Below are 20,262 nucleotides of genomic sequence, written 5' to 3'. Positions count from 1 at the left end.
CGCGGAGGTGGTGGGCCGAAGGGCCTGTGTCCGTGCTATATCTCTAAACTAAACTAAACTGAGTGGTCTTTGAAGGAGGATGGGGAAGTGTGGCCCAGAATGGATGAGCCAAAGTCTAACAGATTTGTGGACCAGACTTGAGTGGTGATTGGTTGGCCTACCTTTACTACTTCTTATGTAAAACTTTGGTGCTGTGGATGCCCAGTCTTCTTACTTTTTTTTAGACTTTTAGAGACACAGCGTGGAAACAGGCCCTTCAACCCACCGAGTCCGTGCCGACCAGCGATCACCCCGTACGCTGCCACTACCCTATGCACTGGGGGCAATTTACAGAAGCCAATTAACCTATGTGGGAGGAAACCGGAGCACCCGGAGAAAGCCCCTGTGGTGTCAGGGAGAACGTACGGACTCCGTACAGACAGAGTCCTCAGTCAGGATCGAACCCGGGTCTTTGGCGCTGTGAGGCAGCAACTTTGGTTGGTCACTAAAACTAAGGAGCTGATTGTGGACTTTAGAAGGGCTAAACATCCAAGGGCGTACACGCCACTGGAGATAAATGGGTCTACTGTGGATAGGGTGAGCAGTTTTAAATACTTGGGAGTCCGCATCACAGAGGATCTGACATGGGCAATGCACATTGCCGCACTGGTGGGTAAGGCTAAGCAGCGCCTTTACCACCTTAGACAGCTGAGGAAATTCAGAGTGTCTCTGAGGATCCTTCATTGCTTCTACTCTGGGGCTGTAGAGAGCATCCTGTCCGGCAACATCACAGTCTGGTTTGGGAACAGCTCTGCCCAGGACAGGATGGCCCTGCAGAGAGTAGTGCGTTTGGCAGAACTACACTCGTCCCCCTGCAGGACCTATACATCAGGAGGTGCAGATCCAGAGCAAGCAAGATCATGAGGGACCCCTGCCACCCCAGTAACGGACTGTTCCAGATGCTACGGTCAGGCAAACGCCTCCGCTGTCACGCTGTGAAAACAGAGAGGATGAGACGGAGTTTCTTCCCACAGGTCATCAGGACTGTTAACTTTTATAACTCCAGAGACTACATTTTGTCTTCTCTATATTAACTTATTAACTTTATTTATATGCTGTAATTGTAATTCTTTTTTGTGCACAATCCGCAGGCATTGCCACTTTCATTTCACTGCACATCGTGTATGTGTATGTGACAAATAAACTTGACTTGACTTTACTGCTGTACCATTGACCACCCAATCATTTAGTATGTTGGGGAAGCCAACATGAGGCCAACTTATCAGTCGTGGTCGGTTTGACCACAAAAGATGTCATCTCTGAAGCACAGCGTACCCTCAACAATTCAATTGTGTCAGCCAAGATTTATGTGCTTGCCCCTGGAGCGGGATTTGAGCCCAGAGTCATTGGGTACGAAGGTTGCAGAGCTTATCACCTGCATCAGAGCTTACCAGAGTACCATCAGATAAAGTCTCTCTTCCTTTTCAGGGTAGAATTCTTTGTAATCCCCCAACTGCCCAACCATCTGTCGGCCAGCATCTTACAGTCAACGTAAAGAAGGGTCCCGACCTGAAACGTCACCTGTCCAATCCTTGCAGAGCTAATTCCAGCACTTTGTCTATTGCTCAAGATGCCAGCATCTGCAGTTCTTTGTGTCTTCGCCTTCCAATCTCTCCTGGTTTTGCAGGTTTGGAATGAGGAAACAGGCTCAGTGTTGGCTCTGATTGCCATTTGCTCATGTCATTGGAGCAGAATTAGGCCATTTGGCCATTCAAGTCTACTCCGCAATCCAGTCATGGCTGGTGTATCTTTCCCTCTCGACCGTATTCTCTCGTCTTCTCCCCATAACCTTTGACACCCTTACCAATCAAGAATCTGTCAATCTTACCAATCAAGAATCTGTCGATCTTACCAATCAAGAATCTGTCGATCTCCGCTTTAAAAATAGCCATTGACTGGGCCTGCACAGCTATCAGTGGCAGGATAGCTTCCACCCCCTAACACACACACACACACACACACACGCACACACGCACACACGTACACACACGCGTACACACGCGTACACACACACGTACACATATACACACCTACACATACACACACACACACACACACACACACACGCGTACACACGCGTACACACACACACGTACACATATACACACCTACACATACACACACATACACATATACACACGTACACATATACACACGTACACATATACACACGTACACATACACGCACACGTACACATACACACACACACACACACACACACACGCAGGCACACATACACATACACACAGCTCAACCCACTGAGATCCTTTCTGCACCAGGTTCCAGCATCTGCAGTCTCTTGTGTCTCCATCTTACTCAGGAACTGAGCAAAATGCAAAGTGCCGGAGGATCCCAGTGGGTCAGGCGATATTTTTCAAGGGAATGGACAGGCGACGTTTCAGGTCTTCAGACTTGGTTAATTAGTCTGAATAAGGGTCTCGACCCGAAACGCCACCCATTCCTTCCCTCCAGAGATGCTGCCTGACCCGCTGAGTTACTCCAGCATTTTCTGTCTACCTTTGGTTAATTTGGAACTGGCTGACTTGGCTTTGAAGGAACAATGCCGGGACATTCTTTTTGAAGGTGAGCATTCTTGGTTCCCTGCTCTGTGCAAGTGGTGTTATGGTCTTGTGGAAGGGTGTAGGAAGCTGAATCACTCACTGCAGTGGCGGTCACGGCTCTGCTTGATTCTAGGTGGTAATCCTAGCTATTGATAGCCGTGCACGTCTGACGTAAATGGCGCATATTGTTTACACTGACTGATTCCCTGGCCCTAGGCTGGTGCGTGTGATAATCATCTAGGTCAATGCTTGGGCTGGGGGAAAAACCTTGCAGCAGTGATGATACTGATCCCGGTGAGACCGAGTGACCTCACAAACTAGGGTTACAGGTTACCACGTCAAGTCCTGTCTATTAGTTCAGTTTCTAGTTCAGAGATACAGCTTGGAAACAGGTCACCAGCACACCGAGTCCTCACCGATCAGCGATCCCCGCACATTAACGCTACCCCACGCACAATTTACATTTATACCCAGCCAATTAACCTACAAGCATGTACGCCTTTGGAGTGTGGCAGTAAACTGGAGATGCTGGAGAAAACCCACGCAGTCACGGGGAGAATGTGCAAACTCCGCACAGACAGCACTCGTGGTCAGGATGGAACCCGGGTCTCTGGCGCTGTAAGGCAGCAACACTACCTGCCGCCTGTATTGATGCATACACAGAATGCATACACAGAATGCATACATTCTGGCCTTCCATCACAGTGAGAAGATGAGAAAATAACTGCAGATGCTGGTACAAATCGATTTATTCACAAAATGCTGGAGTAACTCAGCAGGTCAGGCAGCATCTCGGGAGAGAAGGAATGGGTGACGTTTCGGGTCGAGACCCTTCTTCAGACTGATGTCAGGGGGAGATGACTGGAGGAGACTCATTGTGATGGATGTTTCTTTATGTTTGGTGTTGGTTTGTGATTGTGTGTGTTATTGCTTATTTTTATGGCTGTGGGTAATCTTTCATTTCACTGCACATTTATGTATATATGACAAATAAACTTGACTATTGACGTAAAAGCAGCTTTTCCCCCCACGAGCAGTAGCTCTACTCGATAACCAAAATCTGCAGCCTCCTTTTGCTCTGGTATTTTATTCCATTCACACGTTTAAACTATAATATTTTATTTTTTATGTTTTATTCTTAATTGTTTGCTGTATGTCATGTTGTCACTTGCGAGCAAAACACCGAGGCACATTCCTTGTATGTGTACGTACTTGGCCAATAAATTTATGCAATTCAATTCAATTCAATTCACAAGTGTGGTGAAAACTTGCTCACAGAAGTGCCTTGGGCGGGTAGACGCAAAAATATATGTACATAAATGATCGAAGTTCTGCAATGCAGCGAAACGGAAAAAAAAGACTACAGAGAGACCACAAAAAGACAAAACATTAGTCTAAAAAATGCGCATTTAGAAAGCAAATGCACAGTAGAGCAGGTTTGTTGTGTTCCTCTGCAGAGAAGGGATATAGGTTGTGCACAAAATGCTGGAGTAACTCAGCAGGTTAGGCAGCATCTCGGGAGAGAAGGAATGGGTGACGTTTCAGTCTGAAGAAGGGTCTCGACCCGAAACGTCACCCTTTCCTTCTCTCCCGGGATGCTGCCTGACCTGCTGAGTTACTCCAGCATTTTGTGAACAAATACCTTCGATTTGTACCAGCATCTGCAGTTATCTTCTTATATAGGTTGTGCAGATTGGCTGCTTCCTCTGATTGGAAATGCAATCAAAGTAAAAGGTGGGTTCAATTGTGTTTGGAACGAGTTTTCGGACGATTGCTACGAGCAACTACAGGTGTGTAGGAAGGAACTGCAGATGCTGGTTTAAACCAAAGAGAGACGCAAAAAGCTCAGCGGGTCAGACAGCAGTCTTCAGTCTGAAGAAGGGTCTCGACACGAAACGTCACCTATTCCTTTCTTCCAGAGATGCTGTCTGACCCGCTGCAGTTGTACAGGGCCCTAGTGAGACCGCACCTGGAGTACTGTGTGCAGTTTTGGTCTCCAAATTTGTCGAATATTCTTGCTGTTGAGGGCGTGCAGCATAGGTTTACTAGGTTAATTCCCGGAATGGCAGGACTGTCATATGTTGAAAGACTGGAGCGGCTAGGCTTGTATACACTGGAATTTAAAAGGATGAGCGGGGATCTTATCGAAACATATAAGATTATTAAGGGGTTGGGCACGTTAGAGGCAGTAAACATGTTCCCAATGTTGGGGGAGTCCAGAACCAGGGACCACATTTTAAGAATAAGGGGTAGGCTATTTAGAACGGAGATGAGGAAAAACGTTTTCAGTCAGAGAGTTGTAAATCTCTGCCTCAGAAGGCAGTGGAGGCAAGTTCTCTGAATGCATTCAAGAGAGAGCTAGATAGAGCTCTTAAGGATAGCGGAGTTAGGGGGTATGGGGAGAAGGCAGGAACGGGGTACTGATTGAGAATGATCAGCCATGATCACATTGAATGGTGGTGCTGGCTCGAAGGGCCAAATGGTCTACTCCTGCACCTATTGTATATTGTCCATTGACCCGCTGAGTAGTTACTCCAGCTTTTTATGCCCATCAACTAAAGGTGCTTCTGGTACGCCAATAGTCTTAAACAGTGTGCTCATCCTGACCCACTTCAGCTCCTGCTGCATTTCATCCTCTCCTTCCCACCTTGTGTGTGAAGTCTACGGTGTGTTGTTGACATTGAGAAACCTCAAGGATTTTTGGTTTGGGTTTATTATTGTCACAGATATCAAGGTGCAGTGAAAGGCTTCGTGTTGCATGCTTTCCAAACAGGGACGGCACGGTGGTGCAGCGGTAGAGTTGCTGCCTTACAGTACTTGCAGCGCCAGAGACCCAGGTTCCCTCCCGACTATGGGTGCTGTCAGTTCGGAGTTTGTACCTTCGCCCCGTTACCGCGTGGGCTTTCTCCGAGATCTTTAGTTTCCTCCCACACTCCAAAGACGTGCAGGTTTGTAGGTTAATTGGCTTGGTATAAATGTAAAACTGTCCCTAGTGTGTGTAGGATAGTGTTAATGTGCGGGGATCATTAGTCAGTGCGGACTCAGTGTGCTGAAGGGCCTGTTTCTGCACTGTATCTCTAAACTAAACTAATCAGATATATTGTACATAGATACAATCAGTTCAAACTCATCAGTCTGAAGAAGGGTAGAGGAAAGGGGAAAATACAGAGTGCAGAATATAGGTCTCAGCATTGGAGCACGTTGTAATGTATCAGTTCCATAGTCTGATGTCCTCATTAGATTCACCTCAACCTAACCTCAATAGCTTGAGGTGAATTGGACAGCTTCTGAGCTTATGAAAGTACTGCCCAGTAGCCTGATCATAGACTCTTTCTTGAGTCTGGTGGTGCGCGCTTTCAAGCTTCTGTACCTTCTGCTGGACAGGATCAGAGAGGAGGAGCAATGATCAGGGTGGGACAAGTCTTTGATTATGTTGGCTGGTTTTCCGAGCCAGCATGAAGTGGAAGTTGACTCAATGTTGGGGAGTCTAGTCTGTGTGGTGGACTGGGCCACATCTACAACTCTCTACCAATTTCTTGCGGTCTTGGGCAGAGCTGTTCCCAAACCAAGCCGTGTTGCTACCCGGCAGGTATTGTCTTTCCGCTGACTGTTTAGCACGCAACAAAAGCTTTTCACTGTACCTCGGTACCCGTGACAATAAACTGGACTGAACTGGACAGCATACTTGTGACACCGCTGGGCTGAAGCAGGGGAAACTGACCCCATCCACCTCTGGCCAGAAGATCGAGTTGAGGGTGATGTTGAAATATTGTGACCATTTTACTCCAGTGCAACAGAGCCGTCTCTGGTGCCGGGAGACCCACGCTGTGCTTGATGTGCAAAAAATGGCGTGATTGATCCTGTCAGATTCTCAGTCCTCACTCGTTTTTCTTTGACATTTTATAGGTGGGGGAGGGAAACGCAAAGGAAGAAGCAAGAAGTGGAAAGAAATCCTTCGCTTCCCCCAAATCAGTCAATGCGAAGATCTCCGAAAGGTTTTGGGTGAGTGTATCAAGCAACCGGTGGCGCAGCGGTAGAGTTGATGCCTGACAGCGCTTGCAGCGCCAGAGACCCGGGTTCGATCCCGACTGCGGGTGCTCTCTGTACCGAGTTTGTGCGTTCTCCCCATGACCGCGGCGTGGGTTTTCTCCGAGATCTTCGGTTTCCTCCCACTCTCCAAAGACGGATAGGTTCGTAGGTTATGTAGGAAAAATAATTGCAGGTGCTGGTTTAAATGGAAGGTAGACACAAAATGCTGGAGTAACTCAGCGGGTCGGGCAGCATCTCTGGAGAGAAGGAATGGGTGACGTTTCGGGTCGAGACCCTTCTTCAGAGGTTTGTAGGGTTAAATGGCTTGGGTTTGTAGACTTGGTAGAAGTGTAAATTGTGTACGGCAGTGTTAATGTGTGGGGATCGCTGGTCAGTGCAGACTCGGTGGGCCAAAGGGCCTATCACTGTTAGCGCCATCTATCTACGGCAAGTTGGGCCACAGGGCTTATTTTTGTGCCGTCGGACTATTTGACTATGAGCTATTGGTAGGCTGTTTCCTCGCTGTATGTGCAAGGTACGTCTTCTGGATGCACTGGGACGCATCCTCAGTGATGTGACCTGGGGTCATCGGGTGTTTCGGGTCTCACAACATCAGACCCCCTCGCCCAGGCGACCCAGCTGGGGTTGATCAGGCCCCGACTTGCAACTGCCCACGGATCAGCCCTCCTAATCCAAAGCCACCCAGTGGCTATCTCTGCGGCTTGGCTTGCGGACTGAATGGCCCTCTTCTTTGCCAGCCCCGTAATGCCCAATTGGTTGAGGACTTTGCAGAGTGAGCGTCCTGCAAAGCCTCTACGCCCCACCCCAGTGCGGCACGGTGGCGCAGCAGTAGAGTTGCTGCCTCACAGCGAATGCAGGGCCGGAGACTCAGGTTCGATCCTGACTACGGGCGCCGTCTGTACGGAGTTTGTACGTTCTCCCCGTGACCTGCGTGGCTTTTCTCCGAGATCTTCGGTTTCCTCCCACACTCCAAAGACGTGCAGGTTTGTAGGTTAATTGACTGGGTAAAATGTAAAAATTGTCCCTAGTGGGTGTAGGATAGTGTTAATGTGCGGGGATCGCTGGGCGGCGCGGACCCGGTGGGCCGAAGGGCCTGTTTCCGCGCTGTATCTCTAAATCTAAAATCTAAATGTAAATCTAAACCTCTATGGGATCATAGCATGTCTTCCAGCCTCTGTCCTGGCACATAAAATGCATTATTATTATTATCTCCACCAGCTCCTGGTACTTTGCGCGTTTCCTCTCATTTGCTTCTTCCGTACGGTCTTCCCAGGGCACTGTCAGCTCCTGAATGATCAGCTGTTTTGTCACTTCGGAGATCAGTAAACTAAGCTAAACTAATCCATCGTCTTTTTTGTGTGTTCCCTCTGTTCCTTTATCTGGGTGATATCTGGATAACGCCTATAACCCCACCTGTAACACTTTAAACGGAATTTCCTGAACGTTTGTACGTTCTCTGAAATACTTTTTCTTCAAAAAAGCTTCTATTGACAATGTGTCAAATTTACCAATTACTTGGATCTGAACGCTGAGAAACGGTGAAACTTGGAGCGGATGATCTCAGAGGTAAGACGAGAGGTGGAGGCAGCGGCCAGCAATCCAATGAGAAGGTATCATTTTTTATTAGGCAAAGCAGTGTGCAGAGTATTGGAGTACCTCCACTTCTGCATGTAGGCAGAACGATAGTAGATAGTTGTGGATAATTGGGAGTCACAGTGGCACAGCGGTAGAGTTGCTGCCTTACAGCGCATGCAGCGCCAGAGACCCGGGTTGGATCCCGACTACGGGTGTTGTCTGTACGGTGTTTGTACGTTCTCCCCGTGACCTCCGAGATCTTCAGTTGCCTCCGACACTCCAAAGACATACAGGTTTGTAGGTTAGATTTTTAGATTTAGATTTAGAGATACAGCGCAGAAACAGGCCCTTCGGCCCACCGGGTCCGCGCCGCCCACCGATCCCCGCACACTAACACTATCCTACACCCACTAGGGACATTTTTTACATTTGCCCAGCCAATTAACCTACATACCTGTACGTCTTTGGAGTGTGGGAGGAAACCGAAGATCTCGGAGAAAACCCACGCAGGTCATGGGGAGAACGTACAAACTCCGTACAGACGGCGCCCGTAGTCAGGATCGAACCTGAGTCTCCGGCGCTGCATTCGCTGTAAGGCAGCAACTCTACTGCTGCGCCATCGTGCCGCCTTAGTTACCTTGGTAAATGTTTAAAAAAATTGTCCCTAGTGGGTGTAGGATGGTGTCAATGTGCGGAGATCGCTGGTCGGCACGGACCTGGTGGGCCGAAGGGCCTGTTTCCGCGCTGTATCTCTAAACTAAACTAAACTACGGGCTCGAGTAAAGGAAGGAACTACAGTAAATGCCGTAATCTTCAGCAAAACATTATGCTGCAGGATCTTGGTGGGTCAGGCAGCATCCGTGGAGAGAATGGACTGGAGGCGTTCTGGGCCGGAACCACACTAACTCAATCTGAAGAAGGGAAAGTTTGTGCAACTTTCGCAAACTTCAGCCTTACTTTGCAGTAGTGGTCCACATTTCCCCTCCAAATGAGAGATTTATATTTTTGCAGCATCTTTAATGATCTCCAGGTCACCCAAAGTGCCTTCAACCGAGGAAATGACAGTGTAAGAAAATAACTGCAGATGCTGGTACAAATCGAAGGTATTTATTTCATAAAATGCTGGAGTAACTCAGCAGGTCAGGCAGCAACTCAGGAGAGAAGGAATGGGCGACGTTTCGGGTCGAGACCCTTCTTCAGACTGATCAAAATAGACAATAGGTACAGGAGGAGGCCATTCGGCCCTTCGTGCCAGCACCGCCATTCAATGTGATCATGGCTGATCATTCTCAATGCATTCAGAGAATTGGCCTCCACTACCTTCTGAGGCAGAGAATTCCACAGATTCACAACTCTCTGACTGAAAAATGACAGTGTATCGCACCTTCCAAGCTTCGCAGAGAGTTCTTCACTCATAGGCTGGTGTGCAAGGCCCCATCGGACGCCAAACATCCTTTGCACCACCTCGCCCAGGATTCACAGCAACTGGGACCTCAAGGCCTGTCATCTCGTCACCCTTTCTCCCGTCATGCAGCGACCCTCTGTGGCTCCGGTCTCAACATACTAGGAGCATGGAGAACCAGCTAGGAACAGACATCGCCACCTCCTCAATTGACGGTCGCACCGAACACCACAGCCCCACCCGGCTCGGACACGCCCCGCAAAGAGTGGGTCGCCCTCAACCGGCTCCGCACAGGGGTCGGCCGGTTCGACGCCAACGTGCATCGTTGGGGGTTGCGTCCATCAGCAGCCTGTGTGTGTGGAGCAGACCAGCAAACAGCGCGGCACGGCATGTTCGACCGCGCTGTCCTCCGTCGCCCTGGAGGAGGGGTAGACCTCACGGCCCTCAACAACGGCACATTGCACTGGCTACAGCGCCTGGAGGGCGTTACACAACTCCTGCTGCCTCAAACGCAAGAAGAGGAACCAAGGAAATATTGTCTGAAGATGGGCCTCGACCCAAAACGTCACCGATTCCTTTTCTCCAGAGATGCTGCCTCACCTGCTGAGTTGCTCCAGCTTTTTGTGTGGTTCTTCAGTTTAAACCAGCATCTGCACTTCCTTGCTACGCAAAAGATCTTGTTATTAGTTAATTATCTTCACTTGTACCGAGGTACTGTGAAAAGCCTTTGTCTGCGTGTCATCCAATTAAATCAGATCGTTCCGTACAAAATACAGTCAAAACATACACAGAGCAGCAAGTAATGCAAAGAGGAAAATATCAGAGAGCAGTATATAGTTTTACAGTCATGTAGCGTATCAGTTACAGAGGTTACAGAGGTACAGAGTACAATGAGGTAGATTGGAAGATCGGGACTAACCCCTTGTGGGAGGATCATTTAGTAATCTGACATTGGGCTGTTTAAATTAATACTGATTAGCTAATTAATTTATTGCATCGTATGGGAGGCGCATTCCCAATCTCGTTGTAGCCCTGTACAATGACAATAAAGATATATTGTATTGTATTGTATAACAGCAGGGATGAAGCTATTCCTGAATCTGGTGGTACCGGAAACGTCACCTATCCCTTCTCTCCAGAGATGCTGCCTGACCCGCTGAGTTACTCCAGCATTTTGTGTCTGTCTTCAGTGAGACTGGTCCCTGGTCATGCCGGCGGCCTTGTCGAGGCAGGGTGAGGTGTAGATGGAGTCGATGGAAAGGCCACTGGTTTAGTTGGCGGTCATATCATATATATACAGCCGGAAACAGGCCTTTTCGGCCCTCCAAGTCCGTGCCGCCCAGTGATCCCCGTACATTAACACTATCCTACACCCACTAGGGACAATTTTTACATTTACCCAGCCAATTAACCTACATACCTGTACGTCTTTGGGCTAAGTCCGCAGCTCAACGTGTAGTTCTTGTTGTCATCCACCAGGAAGGATGGGATTAAACTAGAGAGGAGTTTCCAGGTGAGACAGAGGTTCACCTGCACCTCCTCCAACCTCATCTATTGCATCCGCTGCTCTAGATGTCAATTTATTTATATCGGCGAAACCAAGCGCAGGCTCGGCGATCGCTTCGCTGAACACCTGCGCTCGGTCCGCATTAACAAAACTGATCTCCCGGTGGCCCAGCACTTTAACTCCCCCTCCTATTCCCAGTCTGACCTCTCTGTAATGGGCCTCCTCCAGTGCCATAGTGAGGCCCGCCGGAAATTGGAGGTTCAGCACCTCATATTTCGCCTGGGCAGTTTGCAGCCCGGTGGTATGAACGTCGACTTCTCCAACTTCAGATAGCTCCTCTGTCCCTCCCTTCCCCTCCTCCTTCCCAGATCTCCCTCTATCTTCCTGTCTCCACCTATATCCTTCCTTTGTCCCACCCCCGACATCAGTCTGAAGAAGGGTCTCGACCCGAAACGTCACCCATTCCTTCTCTCCCGAGATGCTGCCTGACCTACTGAGTTACTCCAGCTTTTTGTGAATAAATCGATTTGTACCAGCATCTGCAGTTATTTTCTTATAAACTAGAGAGGATGTTGCCTGGATTGGGGAGTGCTCGAGTTACAAGGGGAGATTAACTAGGCTGGGTGTGTGAAGTTTATGAGGCGGAGAAGCATAGAAAGAGGAGATGGTCTGAGTCTGATCCCCATGCAAGGTGTGTCTCAAGCTAGTTGGCATAGGTTTAAGATGAGAGGAAGGAAGTTCACAGGGATCAGAGAGGAGAGTAGTTCGTATCTGACGTGGTTTAACAGAGGAAGCGCAAACAGTAGCAACAGTTACGACATCAACTCGGTGAAAGACGCTCTTTGGTCTGCCCGAGCTTTGTTGGCCTCCCAGCAGAGCGAGCTGTCCGTCGGGGAATGTTGCCGACTGGGCCCGCTGCAGACTGCAGGAGTACGTGCTGAGGGACGCACTGAAGCTCAGTGCAGCCAACGCCAAGGCCCTGTGGGGGAGGACCACAGTCTAGGGTCCTTCCGCTGCTGGACATGGGGGGGGGCAGGGTGTGGTGGAGACGCCCCTCCAAACAAGGGAAGGGATTCCACGCCAATGGGCCACATGTGTGGCAAGGGTGGGGGGGGGGGGGGTAATTTTGTGTGATTGGTGCATTGAATGTATGTACAGCCTCCGGAATGGCGGATGGAGTTTTGTTAGGTACACGCTTTGTATGTATTTATTTCTCGAATTTAGAGATACAGCGCAGAAACAGGCCCTTCGGCCCACCGGGTCCGCGCCGCCCAGCGACCCTACACCCACTAGGGACAATTTTTTACATTTGCCCAGCCAATTAACCTACATACCCATACGTCTTTGGAGTGTGGGAGGAAACCGAAGATCTCGGAGAAAACCCACGCAGGTCACGGGGAGAACGTACAAACTCCGTACAGACGGCGCCCGTAGTCAGGATCGAACCTGAGTCTCCGGCGCTGCATTCGCTGTAAGGCAGCAACTCTACCGCTGCGCATTTACAAAAGAAAGTATATTTTGAGATTTTAAAAAGTTACGACATCCCAAAGACATGCAGGTTCGCAGGTTAATTGGTTTGTGTAAAATTGGAATAATATGGAATCAATGCAGGCTACTAGGGTTGGTCTAGATTGGCATGATTGTCAGCATGGACACAGTGAGCCAAAGGGGCCTGTTTCTATGCTGTACAACACTATGATATTAGGAGATTCTTGTAAGAAAAATAGTGAATGGCCTGGATAGAGTGAAAGTGGAGAGTGTGTAGGAAAGAAGCTGGTTTAAATCGAAAATAGACACAAAATAATGGAGTAACTCAGCAGGTCAGGCAGCATCTCTGGAGGGAAGGAATGGGTGACGTTTTGGGTCGAGACCCTTCTTCAGATGTTTCAGAGATGATGTTTCCACTCGTGGGAGAGTCGAGGACCAGAGGCCAGAGCCTCAACATAAGAGGACGTAGCTTTAGAAAGGTGATGAGAAGGAATCTTTTTAATCAGAGGGTGGTGAATCTGTGGAATTCATTGCCACAGTCGGCTGTGGAGGCCGTCAATGGATATTTTTAAGGCAGAGATCGATAGATTCTTGATTAGTGCGGGTGACAGGGGTTATGGGGAGAAGGCAGGAGAATGGGGTTGAGAGGGAAAGATAGATCAGCCATGATTGAATGAGGTTATGGACGTGTTGGGCCGAATGGCCTGATTCTCCTCTTAGAGCGTATAAACTTTTGAGCACATTTGTAAATCAGATGGGTTTTTCCAGTTATTCATTAGTCCCACATGAATGTCAATGGAACCATCACCTTTTTAACTAACAGTGTTATTTAATAACGATTCGATGCTCCACAGCTGTTATGGTGGGATAAAAGCTTAACAAATAGCAGCTAATTGGATAATTTAACCGCAACACCACAACCCCAGTTTCCAGCCCGTGTTTCCATTCGTCTCTTATGGGACAGTTAATGATATAGAAAAAGTACATCTGGAAAATTATTGTGCACTGAGCAGCATATGCAGGATAATTAAAGACAAATTTAAACTTATTAGGATATTGTAATTGGCAATCAGTACTGGTGTGTGCGGCTCACAGAGTTGAAGCAGAGCGTGCAACCTTTTAAGGAGCAGTTTGATGTTTTATTGGAGGTGTTGTTTGGTCTTTGAGTCATACAGTGTAGAAACAGGCCCACATTGACCATCTACACTAGTCCCACCTCCCTGTGCTTGGCCCACATTCCTCAAAACCTGGCTACAACCTTGATCCTGACTATGGATGCTGTCTGTATGGAGTTTGTACATTCTGCCTGTGACCTGCGTGGATTTTTCCCCGGGTGCCCCGGTTTCCTCCCACACTCCAAAGACGTCCAGGTTTGTAGGTTAATTGGCCTGGTCAAATTGTCCCTAGTGTGTGTCGGATAGTGTTAATGTGCGGGGATCGCTGGTCGTCGCAGACTCGGTGGGCTGAAGGGCCTGTTTCCGCGCTGTATCTATCTCCAAACGAAACTAAAACTAAACCTGTCCCATCGATGTACCTGCCTAAAACATTCTTAAACATTGTGATAGCATTTGCCTCAACTAGCTCCTCCGGCAACCCGTTCCATACACCCATCGTCCTTTTATGTGGGAAAAGTTAACCATCAGGTTCCAATTAAATCTCTGCCGCCTCACCTCTCAACCTATGTCCTCTGGTTCTCGATTCCCCTGCTCTGGGCAAGAGACTCTGTGTGTCTACCCAATCCATTCCCATCGTGCTTTTGTGCACTTTGTACATCAGCGCCTTGGTGCTGTGGGATGGACAGGCCTGCTGGCCAGTAGTGTTGGCAAGCTGAACCAAGGAGAGAGGCTGCACGGTCTAAAACAAAAGTTCTTTGAACTTCTCAACTCAGCCGGGGGATGCTATTCTTGGCGAGATGCTATTCTTCGAGGTCACTCCCGTGGAATCAATGATGGGAATGGGGCTGTTTCTTTTTGCAGATTCTCCCAGCCATGTTCTCCAGGGATGCCGTTCCGCCAAACCCTCCATCCAACTTGTGTTCTTGCATGGTCCAGCACGCAAGCTTGAAAAGGCACTAATCACCAGGCTCAGGAACAGCTTCTTCCCCTGTTATCAGGCTTCAGAACGGTCCTTCCATAATCTAGGGTACTGTTCGATTCACCTCTACCCCTTTGTGATCACTGGACTTTGTCGATGGAACTGATGCACTACAAAGCAATAGACAATAGACAATAGGTGCAGGAGGAGGCCATTTGGCCCTTCGAGCCAGCACCGCCATTCAATGTGATCATGGCTGATCATTCTCAATCAGTACCCCGTTCCTGCCTTCTCCCCATACCCCCTGACTCCGCTATCCTTAAGAGCTCTATCCAGCTCTCTCTTGAATGCATTCAGAGAATTGGCCTCCACTGCCTTCTGAGGCAGAGAATTCCACAGATTCACAACTCTCTGACTGAAAAGGTTTTTCCTCATCTCAGTTCTAAATGGCCTACCCCTTATTCTTAAACTGTGGCCCCTTGTTCTGGACTCCCCCAACATTGGGAACGTGTTTCCTGCTTCTAAAGCAGAGAACTATATTCTGTCCTCCATATCTTCCCCTTTGCTTTATCTATTGTACTTGGGCGTGTGTGTGTGTGTGTGTACACATATATACATACACGCTGTAAGGGGTTTCTGCGCCGAGCTTTCGCCCGACCTAAGGTCCCCGTGCCTTGCTCTGATCCCTTGACCAGGCCGTGCACACTGGTTCCCCGTGAGTGGTTCGACCCACTCACCCCTTACGGTTCTAGACACTGGACTTAGGTGCAGGAGCTCTGATAGTGCAGAAAAATGCAACCAGACCAGATTTTAAAACCAGGGTTTAAATGAAAAAGGCTTTTATTCAGCACTTGGGACTATTGTCCATGAATACTTATACAGTTCTATAATACATGTCTATGAAACACATACCGAATCACACGAATACTTATAACTATGAATCATAAAACACAGTTCTATAAGACATATACACGAATACCTTTTACTTATGAATTCTTAAACACAGTTCTGCAAGACACATACACGACTGTAAGATGGGGAACGCACGACGCATCGCAACCTTGACCAACACATATTTTAGTACACACCCAACGTTTATTCACAACCACCCTCCCCTCTACACTAAACTATGTCCAGGATTTGTAGGATTTGGAATGCATGCTCACCATGGGGCTATTACTGGGGTTACTGGCTGTTCGTTTGGCAGTATTTCTCCTCGTGTTGCGTGCCTGTTCCTCTCTCTTGCATCCGTTTTTCTTGCCTGTCTTTTCTTCCTCCTGCATTCGTTTTCTTGCCTGCTTGCGTTTCCTGCAGGTTTTCTTCTCGAGTTGACTTAACTTCTTCTTCCAGTATTTCTTCTTGACTTCAGTTGACTTCGAACCCGGTTTTCTCTGCGCTTCTTGCCTCCTGTCCGTCTTAACTTTTTCACCCAAAGTAGTGGCCAGTTATACTGTTTCTGACCCGTCCTATCTCCCGCCAGATCTTGGAATCTCTTTGTTCAAAAGATATGTATGAGGTTTATCTTCTGATCTGCCTTATGTTCGGGGATACCGGGGATGGCCAGACGGTGTAAATTGGGATTTCATTGTGAGGTGATGGGTGTTAACTGGTTTCCCATTACCTACCAGGTAGTTTTCTATGGGCTATTGTGCCCCCTCACTGAGATGAACTGTTTAGGTCGGCTTGGGGCATTGTGAGTATGCTGATGTCAGCGCCCCAGTGTCTGGACTCCGACCTGGTTTCGTAGGTTTCTGCATGGCCAATACCCATCCTTTGTTCTGGCCATGGCTTTGCAGAAAACCTAGAGGCTGGGATGTAAGGTTTTTACCTTTTTTTGTGGCTGGTCACGAGGTCCTGCGGCCATTTTAGGACCCACAGATTGTGACATCCTTTGGTAAACTGACTGCAGCCTTTCTCCGCTATCAGCCCCAGTCTCCCGTTTAAAATGTCCAAACTGCAGCTCTTTGGTTTTGTGTTGATTTCAGAATGAGGGAAAACTTCTCAAATCTTACAACGCACAGATACTCACATGCATACACATACATAGCGTGAGAAAAAAGCAAACTATATCTGATCTGTTTGGATAGCGTGCATGTCAAAGCTTTATACTGTGCTCAGTAAACATGGAGGGCGTGCAGCGTAGGTTCACTAGATTAATTCCCGGAATGGCGGGACTGTCGTATGTTGAAAGGCTGGAGCGATTGGGCTTGTATACACTGGAATTTAGAAGGATGAGGGGGGATCTTATTGAAACATATAAGATAATTAGGGGATTGGACACATTAGAGGCAGATAACATGTTCCCAATGTTGGGGGAGTCCAGAACAAGGGGCCACAGTTTGAGAATAAGGGGTAGGCCATTTAGAACGGAGATGAGGAAGAACTTTTTCAGTCAGAGGGTGGTGAAGGTGTGGAATTCTCTGCCTCAGAAGGCAGTGGAGGCCAGTTCGTTGGATGCTTTCAAGAGAGAGCTGGATAGAGCTCTTAAGGATAGCGGAGTGAGGGGGTATGGGGAGAAGGCAGGAACGGGGTACTGATTGATAGTGATCAGCCATGATCGCATTGAATGGCGGTGCTGGCTCGAAGGGCTGAATGGCCTACTCCTGCACCTATTGTCTATTGTCTATTGTCTATAATGAACTGAAACCAAGGGTAATTTGAGCTTAGATGGTATCTTTCCCTTTCCACTATTTCTGTTTCGCTGTGTTTGAGCGCTAACACCCTCTCCCTTTAATTCCTTAACGGGGCATCGTGTGGAAACTTGTTCTCTCTGACCGACCGTTCTTTGTGTGGCTCGTGCTGGATTGCCCTGAACCAGTCCAAGAATATTCCTCAGCTCTGCATTCTATCCAGAGCTTTGTGCGAAACTGTATAAACACAACATCTGCCAGTTCAATTAAACCAAACTCAATTGAAGCAGGTCCAATACTGTGCTTGTGCTCCAAAAGGGTTGAGACAAAGGCAGCTTGAAGCTAAATAAATGGAGCTGTATCGCAAAGCTGGTGTCGGTAGAGCTATTTCTCCCACCCACTGGGGGGTTAAATGCGCTCTCTTAGCAGTGCATGTTGTATAAACGACATTTATGTGTTTCTCTGCGTCAAAATGATTCATCGAATGATATAACACAGGGTGCCGCCAGGCTAGTGCTGGTTCTTTGATAGACCTTTCCAATTAGTCCCACTCTTCTGCTTTTTCCGCTGTGCCCTGCAAGAGTTGATTTACTTGCCTCACAATAGTGCCACTGTTCTGTGAGGTGGTGCATTCCAGATTATCACAACTTGCTGCTCAATAAAAGTGTTCTCCATTCTGCACCTAGTGGAGTCATACGGCACGGAAACAGGCCCTTCAGCCTTAACTTGCCCACACCGACCAGCATGTCCCAGCCTCATTGGTCCCACCTGCCTGTGCTTGGTCCATATCCCTCCAAACCTGTCCGATCCATGCACCTGTCCAACTCTCCCCTGAACCAATTCACTTCGTTCTATGGAGGCACATGAGACTGCCGATTCTGTAATCCATCGCATTTGTCTGTCCCCTGCCTCATCCACTGCCAGGGTAAGGCCAAACGCAGACAGGAAGGAACCGCACCTTGTATTCTGCGGATAACACTCGGGCATGTGCAATGAATTCATGTTCATAATTTCATACATCATAGAAGCACAATTGGGACATTCAGCCCATCAAGTTTACTCAATCAGGGCTGGCCTACCTTTCCTTCTCAACCCCATTCTCCTTCTTTCTCCCCACAACCCCTGACATCCGTACTAAATCTGTCAATCCCCGCCTATCCATTAACTTGGCCTTTAGTCACCCTCTGACTAAAGAAATTCCTTCTCATCTCCTTACTAAAGGTACGTCCTTTTATTCTGAGGCTATGGTCTCTAGTCCTAGACTCCCACTAGTGGAAACATCCTCTCTCAAAAAAACAGTTGCCTAGACTCCCACTAGTGGAAACATCCTCTCTCAAAAAAACAGTTGCCCTCCAGGTTCCTATTAAATCTCCCCCCCTCCACCCCCCCCCCCCCCCCCCCCCCACACACACACACACAACACCTTAAGCCTATATTGTTTGGTTCTTGATTCCTCCATTTTGGGTAAAAGATTATCCTATCTATTCCTCTCATCTTGTACACCTCTATAAGATCACCCCTCAACTACGCTCTGAGAAATAAAGCCCTAGCCTGCCCAACTTCTCCCTATAGCTCAGGCCCTCGAGTCCTGGCAACATCCTCGTAAATCTTTTCTGCACCCCTTCCAGTTTGACAACATCAATTGTCCCCCAACCACCTATCACCCTGTTTCTTTTTTCTCCTCCATTTCCCACTCCACCAGATCCCCTTCCACCAACCCCCACTATTCCCCTCCCCTCTTCCTGCCACCCCCATTTGCCACCACCCCTCATTATTAAGCTCCACTCTACACTCTCATTTCATAACAGATTCCAGAATCTGCAAACCTTTTATTCTCCACATCATCCGTTGGTATCTCCACCCTTCTGCCATCTGACCAATCTATCTCTCCTCATCTGTAACCAGCCATTGTTTACTAGCTCTTGCCCTGCCCCTTTCCTCCCTCTCTCACCACTTTATACAAGCCTCTTCCCCTTTACTCCTTCATCCCATCAACCTTAACGGGTCTTTTCCCTCCACAGTTGCTGCCTGACCTGGTGAGGTCTTCCAGCAGCTCTCCATTTTGTCTTCTCTTTCATTCTATCTGTTAACAGTTGCCTCTAGAAACTCCTTGTCTACTTTCTGTTTAGTTTTAGTTTAGTTTTAATTTATACATCCAGCGCAGAAACACGCCATTCGACCCACCGAGTCCGCGCCGACCAGCGATTCCCGCACACTGACGTTAGCCTACAAACACGAGGGACAGTTTACAATTATACCAGGCCAGTTAACCTGCATACCTCCACCGCCTTTGGAGTGTGGGAGTAAACCGAAGCACCCGGGGAGAACCCACGTGGTCACGGGGGCAAACGTACAAACTCCGTACAGACATCACCCGTGGTCAGGATGGAACCCGGGTCTCTGGCGCTGTGAGGCAGCAGCTCTACCACTGCGCCACCGTGCCGCTCTGTATTTAGCTGCTCTCATTTTGCTGGAAAGCGATCTATTCGATCAGCTCGTGAGTGGAATTAGTAGAGATTGGGAAACCTGCCGCGGTTTTATTGGTGGGATCTTTAGCCCCTCTATACCCAATGAAGGTGTGTGAAGTGGAAACTTAGCCACATCCCTCTCCTCCCTGCCTCCCAATGTTCATTACACATCAAAAGGAGGGTTTCAGGTATGCGATAGCTGTCCCTGCAAAATTTAGTCAAATTTAAGTTCCTGCCCAGGGCCTTAACACCACAAACACAATTGTTTTAGGTTTAGGTTTATTATCGTTTGTGCCAAGGTACAGTACCGTGATAAGCTTTGTTTTGCAGTCAATCCAGTCAGATCAGATAACATTATACACGAACACGATCAAGTCAAACTCAAGATAGACACAACAAGCTGGAGTAACTCAGCAGGTCAGACAGTATCTCTGGACAAAAGGAACAGGTGAAGTTTTGGGTCGAGGCCCATCTTCAAAGTGAGTTCTAGGCTTGGCTACAGACCCA

At 48.3% G+C, this 20,262-nt stretch overlaps 1 protein-coding gene across 1 annotated transcript in view; it reads left to right on the top strand.

Moving 5' to 3' along the window:
• LOC144610434 (G protein-coupled receptor kinase 5-like) overlaps window positions 1-20,262 on the top strand; it is a 118,924-nt gene that overhangs the window by 34,058 nt on the left and 64,604 nt on the right. Inside the window, exon 2 of the mRNA XM_078429103.1 lies at window positions 6,508-6,603. Within this exon, the coding sequence (XP_078285229.1) occupies window positions 6,508-6,603 (96 nt within the window). The remainder of the gene's footprint in view (window positions 1-6,507; window positions 6,604-20,262) is intronic.

The sequence above is a fragment of the Rhinoraja longicauda genome, chromosome 36 (assembly GCF_053455715.1).
Source record: "Rhinoraja longicauda isolate Sanriku21f chromosome 36, sRhiLon1.1, whole genome shotgun sequence".
NCBI classification, from domain to species: domain Eukaryota; kingdom Metazoa; phylum Chordata; class Chondrichthyes; order Rajiformes; family Arhynchobatidae; genus Rhinoraja; species Rhinoraja longicauda.
Note: the sequence above shows the minus strand (reverse complement) of the source record. Positions and strands in the feature narration are given on the sequence as shown.